General features: G+C 38.7%; 1 protein-coding gene across 1 annotated transcript; it reads right to left on the bottom strand.

The window, feature by feature from the left end:
• Window position 1: 1 nt before the first annotated feature.
• Window positions 2–10030, bottom strand: lrrc71 (leucine rich repeat containing 71). Its single transcript, XM_048202578.1, has 14 exons — window positions 9770–10030; window positions 9526–9636; window positions 9293–9412; window positions 9116–9191; window positions 8952–9026; window positions 8122–8190; window positions 5112–5271; window positions 4914–4997; window positions 4604–4795; window positions 4407–4482; window positions 4237–4310; window positions 817–928; window positions 636–724; window positions 2–566 (listed from the first exon to the last, which is right to left on the bottom strand). Exons 1-14 carry the CDS (start codon window positions 9852–9854, stop codon window positions 429–431), a joined length of 1461 nt encoding a protein of 486 aa, XP_048058535.1. The 5' UTR covers window positions 9855–10030; the 3' UTR covers window positions 2–428.
• Between the last annotated feature and the right edge of the window lie 564 nt (window positions 10031–10594).

Here is a 10594-nt window from a genome sequence, read left to right as displayed (position 1 = left end):
ATTATGTGGACTTGCTTTATTTTCATAAACATGTAGCATATGATACAATGACAATGAAAAATGGTAAAACGTAAATAATTCTTAAGTTAAAATGTGCTGAAATATAGCAGAAATACAAAGTAAAATGTACATTTAAACCAATACCCGGTTTTTCAGTAAGCCTGCATATTTTCCACATTTTAGAACGTTAAAAAAGTTATCAAAACAATGAAATAGCGTGTAGTGACCAAAATGTTAAACAAACTAATATTTAACCGCATCTAGAGCCCTTTATGCTCAGTGTATATGAAAATACAATTTAGCAAAACTTAAAAAAAAAAAAAAAAAAAAATCAGAAGATTAACATTATGGAACCATGAAATATTGATATAGTTGAGTTGGGGCAGTCATTTCTTATGTTAACATTTATTTTCTTGTCATTTACATTATTAAGCTGCACTGGTGGTCTTTGGTTCACCATGTTCATCCTCCACCTGACCAGTGTTGTTTTTGTTTAGAGGGTCCTTGAGAGACATCATTTCCTGTATCTTCAGGAAGCTGTCACAATCTGACGGAAACTGATTCCTCTGAAAAAAACATAGCTGAAATTAAAACAATCTCTTTACATGGTTTAGAAAAAGAGTGAGGAGACTCACATTGAGAGAAAGACGCAGAAGTCCACTTTCACCCTGGCCTTCCAAAGATGAGAGGAACAGCTTGAGCGACTGCTCAGTCAGTTTATTTCCTGAATTATCAGAAAAGAAAACATTACAGCCATAATGTACAAGCATGTTTAACTCTAATACTGAAATAAAATCAAGTCTGAAATGAAATCACCTGAGAGATTCAGAGAGGTAAGGCATGTGTTTCCCGGATGAATGACTTTCCCTCCAGTGTGCACAATTCCAGGATCCAAGAGAGGAATCACAGTCTCAACAACCTCCACTGTCTGACATACAAATGTTCATGTTTAATGGGAAGGATGTTTAATTTTCAAAGCTCTTATTTTAGTAAAGAGGTTTCCTAAACATTTAGGAAATTCTTATCATGGACTAAGATGGAATGGCGATACATACAAATACATATAGTGCATGCATAATTATTAAGCAAGTTGATATTCTGATCATATTTTTTTTCCAAGCAAATTTTACCAATTCTAAACCACATCAATCTTAATAACTACTATTAATTTTGTATATAATCATTTATAAGTGATATATAATTGTTAACGAGGCCTGGAAGTGAAAAACGGCTTATATTTAGATGTGCATAATTATCAATCAGGTTTTCTTTTACAGGTACAATGAGCCAAAAATGAAATTTAACTCACAATGAAAAGTCAAAAATTGTGAAATGCCCATGAAAAGGATGCAATACTATAGAAACTGCAACATTAAGGTGTGATCATTGGACAAGAAATGCTCATTGGGGGAGCAGAGTCACAAAAAAAAAAAAAAAAAAACGGTTTCAAGAAAAGATGCATGTTAACTGCAAAATACTTTGAAGCAGGGATCTCCAACCTGTACCCTAATCAAACACACCTGAACCAGCTAATCAAGGGGTGCATCTACAAATATCCCTCCTCGTTTCCTCACTCCTCCGCCCTCCATCCTATGACCCGGAAACCGATCGACCTCAGCCATCTTGCAGAACATCTCAATTCTCTAACTGCACCACGAGGAACGAGGAGTGAGGAAGCTTCCTGAGGAGCTATGAGCGAGGATACACGAGTGTAGCCTTTGTGGAAGGTTTTCTCATCGAGAAACCTGACTCACGTATACATTCTCCTCCCCCTTCACATCTGTCAACAATAATTTAAATGTATTTTATACTTTTTCAGTTTAAATAAACTTTACATCTCATATTTCAATGGGACCATCTTGCATTATTAATATTTATTATGATTTTTTTAAAATAACCAAACTTTAAAAACATGAGGGCAGATCCCTCGAGCACAGCTTGTGACTCTCGAGTGATCAAGAACATTCCAATATACAAATAACTTTTACTTCGATTCCTACATCCCCTTTTTTTTTTCTTGCATCCTCCCCTCACATCCTACGGGGTAGAGCTGAGATTCAAGGAAAGGAGGTGCTTCTCATTTCTTATTTGTACACCCTCATTTCCTGTCTTAGCTCCACCCCCTTAGGATGAGAGGGAAGGATACACCTGTGTATCCTTACTCATGACTCCTCAGAAAGGTTCCTCGCCTCCTCGTGGTGCGATTAGAGAACTGAGTTGTCCTTCAAGATGGCTGAATCTGTTTCCAGGTCATGGGCTTGAGGACGTATGAGCAAGTAAACGAGGAAGCATCAGTTTGAGTATTGAGAAGCACCCAAGGTATAGCAGATAAGTGTGCTGGAGCAGGGTTGGAGGTCTGCAGGAAGGTTGCCCTCCAGGAGCAGGGATGCTACACCTGCTTTAAAGAGTTTCTGGTGGATTCACACTTAATTCTTTACCTTAATACTTAGTCTCCGGTGCCACAATTTTCCAGAATTGCAAACTACCTGGAGTCTCCAGAAGTGCAAGGTGTCAGGTTCTCAGAGACTTTGGAATCCTGAAACATGATCTCTTGTGTCTATTTGCCTCGTCATGACGACTCGCTTATTGTATTCCTCAATTGTAAGTCGCTTTGGATAAAAGCGTCTGCCAAATGAATAAATGTAAATGTAATGATCTAAAGTGTCATGAAATTGACAAAGATTGATTTTTTAAAAAAGTTTTATGGACAGAAAGGTTGAGGGTGACTCATGCGGAACAGCGGCGGTGGTGAGGGAGTTATGGTGTGTACGAGTGTAGTCTCAACACTTCAGCTTGTGAATTAAGTGGGGGTCACGTTTCAGAATTCCTTGCCTTAGCAAAGTGTATGAGTAACTTGACTCCTTGTACTTCTAAAGACTCCAAGTAGGTTGCAATTCTGGAAAATTGCAGTTCTTCATCATTTCATGAAGTCAAAAACAATCTATTTTTCACAGTATCTTAAACATTTATCCACCCATATACATAAATATTAATTTCCCCTTTTTGTGCAATGGGATAAGTACTTGCTTTCCTTGCTGTCTTTTTTGTTGTTGTTGTTAACTTAAAGGGTTAGTTCACCCAAAAATGAAAATTCTGTCATTTATTACTCACCCTCATGCCGTTCCACACCTGTAAGTCCTTCGTTAATCTTCGGAACACAAATTAAGATATTTTTGATTAAATCCGATGGCTCAGTGAGGCCTCCATAGCCATCAATGACATTTCCTTTCTCAAGATCCATTAAAGGTGCTCTAAGCGATCCTGGGTGGAGTAACTTCCTGTTGACGTTCGAAGTGTTGTCAAAAAAAACAGAGGTTAGCTAGACCCTCCCTCCTCCTCCTCCTCCCCCTCCCCTCCGTTCTTCCTGAAACAGTCATGAACGCGCATTTAAAATCATTCTTGTCGGTTATTGGCTGGAGCGCTGTTTATTGTTTTGTGGTCCAGGCTGCACCAGTTTGTTTTTACTGCCGTTTTTGGAGCTTGTGGCGACTACAGAGACTGCGTTTTTTTACAGTGTGTTCAGGGGACAGGCAGCTAGCGGATAGTGAGGAGATGTTTGCTGTATGTGACAAAAAATGTTTGGCCTAAAAACGTGTGACATCGCTTAGAGCACCTTTAATGTACTAAAAACATATTTAAATCAGTTCATGTGAGTACAGTGGTTCAATATTAATATTATAAAGCGACGAGAATGTTTTTGGTGCGCCAAAAAAAACAAAATAACAACTTATTTAGTGATGGCCGATTTCAAAACACTGCTTCAGGAAGATTCGGAGCATAATGTATCAGTGTATCGAATCATGATTCAGATCTCGTGTCAAACTGCCAAACTGCTGAAATCACGTGACTTTGGCGCTCCGAACAGCTGATTCGACATGCTGATTCATAACGCTCCGAAGCTTCCTGAAGCAGTGTTTTGAAATCTGCCATCACTATACAAGTCATTATTTTGTTGTTTTTTTGGCGCTCCAAAAATATTCTTGTCGCTTTATAATATTAATATTGAACCACTGTACTCACATGAACTGATTTAAATATGTTTTCAGTACCTTTATGGATCTTGAGAGAGGGAATGTCATTGCTCCCTATGCAGGCCTCACGGAGCCATCGGATTTCAACAAAAATATCTCAATTTGTGTTCCGAAGATGACCGAAGGTCTTACGGGTGTGGAATGGCATGAGGGTGAGTAATGACAGAATTTTCATTTTTGGGTGAACTAACCCTTTAATTCTTACCTCTTGTTCAGACACTGGCAGATTCTTGTCTTTGCCTCCTATTTTTCCGGCCTGACTACGGGGAACTTTATCATCTGAGTGAAAAGCAAGAAGTGAAATATTCACTCTACATGTAAACCATCAAATATAAAGTGCAATAAATAAACAGTTGTCCAAAGCAATTTAACTACCTTTCTTGGCCACCTTTGGATCCTCTTTCTTGGCTGCCTGACCTGGTGCTGGTTTCTCCTCTTTTTTAGGGTTGTCCTACACACAAACATCCTTAAACAACTGTAAACTATTGTATTTTATTTAAATCATAAGAGACAGACTCTTTTCATGCGTATGTGTGTAAATACATAAGATATAAGAAACAAAACTGCTCTACCTTCTTTTTGGTGGTGTTCTTTGCACTCTTGTTGAGGCGATCCAGTGAAGAGCTGCTCCGGACGGAAAGAGGCTGCTCATGCAAGTCTGCAAGACTAACCAGAGACGGCTGGATCATTGATTGTTCACCTTTAATTAACAGCTTCCTTCTCTCAACTATCTCCTCATGCGTCAGAGCAAAGGGGCCAAGCACCTAAAGAAAGAAATGAGAAAGAGTTGCATAGAAATACACGTTTCACAGTCTAATGTCTCAAGTTAGGCAAAGTAAGGCAGATGAGATGCAGTTGTTAATATAAGTACAGTATGTGTACCTCAGCCAAATGAGCTGCTCCATCATCTCCTATTTGATTGTAGGATAAGGACAGACATAGCAAGGAACGGTTGAGACGCAGACCCTTTAAAAAGAGGGATGGGTGATAATAAAAACTCAGTTTTTCATTATATGCAGTCTTGACCTCATTAGAAACTGTCCGAACACCTTCAGACAGACATACTTCCATTCTACACACCTGAGCAATGTGATTTGCACCCGCATCACCAATGCTATTAAAGGCCAGGTTGAGTGACAGGAGGTTTTTATTGGCAGCGTGTACAGTGGACAGAGCCGAGCCAATCAGACGAGCTCCTTCCTCTCCTATACGACTGTTACGTAGTGACAAGTCTGTCAGCCTAGCATGGACAAAAGTTCTTAATAAGATCTGAGTGTAAAAACTACACAAATAATGCATTTTGAGAGAGATAGCATTATAACACATTTAAAGGTGCAGTGTGTACATTTTAGCAGCATCTAGCTAGAGAAGCTACGGTTGCCAACACAGGACAAAGATGTCGTCATCTGAGACAGAAGAGAGTAGCCAGTCAAGCAAACGCGCTCTGTTGAGCAGTTTGTATGGTTAGGGCTACTGTAGAAACATGTTGGCGTAAAATGGCGACTTAACCTGTAAGGGAGTGTATGTAGATAGAAATGGCTCGTTCTAAGATAATAAAAACATAATGGTTCATTATGTAAGGTCTTTATACACCACTGAAAACATAGTTATGTACATTATATTGCTCTTCTGTCAATAGATCCTCCTAAAATGTACACATTGCACCTTTAAGTTCTGTATTGCAAGAAGTAAATGTGTATGTGTACCTTCTTAACCATATTTTGGGGACAAATTTGTATCCAGAAGTGAACTAATTCTGACAGAACCTCCTTTTGAGGAAGTCCTCATTTGTAAAAATGGTATAAACAAAGTTTTTTGCAGAAAGTGTTCCTTTAGGGTTAGCATTAGGTTATAGTACTTATAACTATCTGTATACATACTATATATATACAGTGGGTACGTAAAGTATTCAGACCCCCTTAAATTTTTCACTCTTTGTTATATTGCAGCCATTTGCTAAAATCATTTAAGTTCATTTTTTTCCTCATTAATGTACACACATCACCCCATATTGACAGAAAAACACAGAATTGTTGAGATTTTTGCAGATTTATTAAAAAAGTATTCAGATATATCCTAAGTATTCAGACCCTTTGCTGTGACACTCATATATTTAACTCAGGTGCTGTCCATTTCTTCTGATCATCCTTGAGATGGTTCTACACCTTCATTTGAGCCCAGCTGTGTTTGATTATACTGATTGGACTTGATTAGGAAAGCCACACACCTGTCTATATAAGACCTTACAGCTCACAGTGCATGTCAGAGCAAATGAGAATCATGAGGTCAAAGGAACTGCCTGAAGAGCTCAGAGACAGAATTGTGGCAAGGCACAGATCTGGCCAAGGTTACAAAAAAATTTCTGCTGCACTTAAGGTTCCTAAGAGCACAGTGGCCTCCATAATCCTTAAATGGAAGACGTTTGGGACGACTAGAACCCTTCCTAGAGCTGGCCGTCCGGCCAAACTGAGCTATCGGGGGAGAAGAGCCTTGGTGAGAGAGGTAAAGAAGAACCCAAAGATCACTGTGGCTGAGCTCCAGAGATGCAGTCGGGAGATGGGAGAAAGTTGTAGAAAGTCAACCATCACTGCAGCCCTCCACCAGTCGGGGCTTTATGGCAGAGTGGCCCGACGGAAGCCTCTCCTCAGTACAAGACACATGAAAGCAAGCATGGAGTTTGCCAAGATGGTGAGCAATAAGATTCTCTGGTCTGATGAGACCAAGATAGAACATTTTGGCCTTAATTCTAAGCGATATGTGTGGAGAAAACCAGGCACTGCTCATCACCTGTCCAATTCAGTCCCAACAGTGAAGCATGGTGGTGGCAGCATCATGCTGTGGGGGTGTTTTTCAGCTGCAGGGACAGGACGATTGCAATTGAGGGAAAGATGAATGTGGCCAAGTACAGGGATATCCTAGATGAAAACCTTCTCCAGAGTGCTCAGGACCTCAGACTGGGCCGAAGGTTTACCTTCCAACAAGACAATGACCCTAAGCACACAGCTAAAATAACAAAGGAGTGGCTTCACAACAACTCCGTGACTGTTCTTGAATGGCCCAGCCAGAGCCCTGACTTAAACCCAATTGAGCATCTCTGGACAGACCTAAAAATGGCTGTCCACCAACGTTTACCATCCAACCTGACAGAACTGGAGAGGATCTGCAAGGAGGAATGGCAGAGGATCCCCAAATCCAGGTGTGAAAAACTTGTTGCATCTTTCCCAAAAAGACTCATGGCTGTATTAGATCAAAAGGGTGCTTCTACTAAATACTGAGCAAAGGGTCTGAATACTTAGGACCATGTGATATTTCAGTTTTTCTTTTTTAATAAATCTGCAAAAATGTCAACAATTCTGTGTTTTTCTGTCAATATGGGATGCTGTGTGTACATTAATGAGGAAAAAAATGAACTTAAATGATTTTAGCAAATGGCTACAATATAACAAAGAGTGAAAAATTTAAGGGGGTCTGAATACTTTCCGTACCCACTGTATATATTATATTATTAGTACTATATATATATATATATATATATATATATATATATATATATATAGTAAAATCAGTGATATTGTGAAATTTTTTTACTTTAATATATAATTTATTCCTGTGATGGCAAAGCTAAATCTTCAGTGTCACATGATCCTTCAGAAATATGCTGATTTGCTGCTCAAGAAAAATGTCTTCTTATTAAAAGCATTTGTGCTGTGTAATATTTCTGTGGAAAAAGTGATACATTTTTTGATGAATAGATGAATTCTTTGGTGAATAAAAAATTCAAAACAGCATTTATTTGAAATAGAATTCTTTGGTAACATTATAAACACAAATGCCTTTACAGTCACTTTTGAGCAAATTAATTCATAGTTGGTGAATAAAAGTATTAATTCCTTTAAACAGACTCCACTGACCCCAAACTTTTGAATTGTAGAACATATTGTAAGCAGCAAGCCTGTTTTGTGTGTGTGTGTGTGTGTGTGTGTGTGAGTGTGTGAGAGTGTGTGTGTGTGTGTGTGTGTGTGTGTGTGTGTGTGTGTGTGTGTGTGTGTGTGTGTGTGTGTGTGTGTGTTTAAAAATGGGAATGACTCACATGCTGTCCTCCCCTATGAGTAAGTGGTAACTCTGCTCAGGGAGTGGATTGCCATCCAAAACCACTTTCCTGGCAAGATATAAGTTGGTAGATGATTTTCCAGTATCTATTATCACATTATCATAATTTATTTTCTGAATAGATCCAGTGTTGTAAAGCAAAAAGTATTGCCCACTAATGGATATAATTTCATGAAAGATGATCATTTAAGACTTGGAAATGTGCCTTACATATATAATAAATGTTTTCTGGTGCCCCTATTATGCTATTTTAAAGGTTCCTAGTTTTGTTTTGGAGGTCTCCTACAACAGATTTACATTTATCCAAGGTCAAAAAACACTTTATTTTTTCATAATATACATTGCAGCATCTCCTCAGTATCTGAAACACTTTCAGATTCAGTCTCTCAAAACCCCTCCTTTACGAGAGCGTACTCTGCTCTGATTGGTCAGACGGCCCAGTCTGTTGTGATCGCTCTACAACTTACAGCGCATGTGGGAAACGAAACAATTATTACCATATCTGAATTTTGTACATTTGTTACAAACCTATATAGGTTCATGCAAGAAGTAAGACTGGAATTACTGATGACCTGTTGCAGGCAGTTCAGTATCAGTTCTTTCTTTTTGGAGACAATAACTCCATTTATCGTGCACTTTGATCTTTTGCAAATCTTTTACATTCACAAACAGTTATAATACACACTACATGAAAGGTAATATCTGAAAAAGCATAATAAGGGCGCTCTAAAAATCATTTGAAACGCATTAAATGTGGGTATTACAGGATTAATGATGAGAATTTTAGACATTCTGTTTGACTGATCTCACCTGAGATTTGAGCACAGAGACACTGTGTTTCTCAAGGAGGCAAAAGTGCAATCCGTCAGGCCTACACGCCACATGCTGCAAAGCATCACCATTAATGGGAAATGGATGTAAAATACTGTTTATTTGCAACATCAACACCCATAAACACACACACAAAGACTCACTGTAAGCACTGGAAATTACTGAGGGATGGCAATGTCCTGCTCAGCACCTGCAGCATCATCTCATCCACCTTCCATCCTACCAAAATAATAATAATAACAAAGACATTTTGATATTAAGTATTTCTTAGGAGTTTAAACATCTGCATTTAATTGTTTACAAAGAAGCAACAGCCTTACCAGATATCTTGACTGCTTTTACGCTGTCATGGTCTTCATTGTCCAGCTCTATCTCGAGGCAGGGCTCAGAGGACCATGTTGTCATTTGGCTATCTAAGTATGTCTGAGATTGATTGTGTTCTTCAGTCCAGGTTAGGGTTTTTATTAGGGGAAAAAATGAAGAGTTTTATGGCATAAAAAAGCATCTTTATTGGGGTAGCAGATCATAATTGTCTTATGTACAACATATTTACCCATCACAGATTTTGACTGTTTCATCTTGACAGAGGGGATCTTTTTCACACCCAAGAGCTTACACAGTTCTGTGAAGTCCAACTCCAGATTTCCTGAACACTGGTAATCATCTAATGTGAGTGATACCACAAAACAACATTGACATTCAGTTGACTTTTATTGCTATCTTCGGACATGACATATATTTTGGTTATTTAAAGATTACATGAAATCAAAATCTAGTCTGTTTTTACACTCAGATACCTGCAGTTTTGGATGGTTCCTCCTCAAACCCAGAATCCACCTTGTCCACTTTTTCTTTGGAGGATTTCTCAACTCGTTTTCTCATCTTTTCAGTGGGAAACTATTTCAATTTTTCAAACCCAGAACAAAAACAAATAATGAATTGAAATTATTAATAATTTAAAATTATTTTATAGTGAAGAAACGTTACTCATTCAGCACTAGCTTTGTAACTCGCTCAGGTTGTATTCCGTTGCCATGCCAACCCTTGAAATAACACGGTTACTTTGAAGCCACCTAGTGGATGGCGGCAAACAGGGAGCTCTGAACATAGAGAGATACACAGAGGCAAAGAGTTTAGAACCACTTTGCTGTTTCTAAGGTGCGCTTGCCGTGCGCCATATTGGAACGGTCAAACCCGGTCCGTGAATACTCAAGAACAAGTTGACTGTGTGTCTGCAACTGTAGTTAGACGCATGTATGAATATCTATATCTGCAATATACTTAGTTTTGCTAAACTAACACAAGACAAAGGCGTCAGCTAACATGACACTTAAAAAGATATCATAGTTTAAAAAATCTGTAATATTGAGTTATTATTACATATAAAAACACATTCTCATCAGGTTATCCAGTTTCTTCGGGAATTTAAATTTCGGTGGTTTTTGCAACTAGAAGCTGCGTAATGTTGTGGCATCGTTGATTCTTACTGTGAGTGACGACACGTTGACCGTGCCAAGATGGCGGGCGCGCCGACGTGTCTGGAGAGGTCGAATGTCGATTCTGCGTGCGTAAACATATCTATACGTAAACTGCTCTGTGCTGCATTTATCAAAAGCATCATG

This window comes from Megalobrama amblycephala, linkage group LG9 (genome assembly GCF_018812025.1).
Source record: "Megalobrama amblycephala isolate DHTTF-2021 linkage group LG9, ASM1881202v1, whole genome shotgun sequence".
NCBI lineage: Eukaryota > Metazoa > Chordata > Actinopteri > Cypriniformes > Xenocyprididae > Megalobrama > Megalobrama amblycephala.
This window is presented reverse-complemented; position numbering and strand designations above follow the sequence as displayed.

What these genes read in the sequence shown, in the direction of transcription:
- lrrc71 (XM_048202578.1), bottom strand. Translation starts at nt 9,854, where the DNA reads ATGAGAAAACGAGTTGAGAAATCCTCCAAAGAAAAAGTGGACAAGGTG. An exon ending in TGCCAGTGTCTGAACAAGAG is followed by an intron (nt 929 to 4,236) that starts GTAAGAATTAAA and finishes TTTGTATGTCAG; the next exon opens with ACAGTGGAGGTTGTTGAGAC. An exon ending in TTCTGCGTCTTTCTCTCAAT is followed by an intron (nt 567 to 635) that starts GTGAGTCTCCTC and finishes TGTTTTTTTCAG; the next exon opens with AGGAATCAGTTTCCGTCAGA.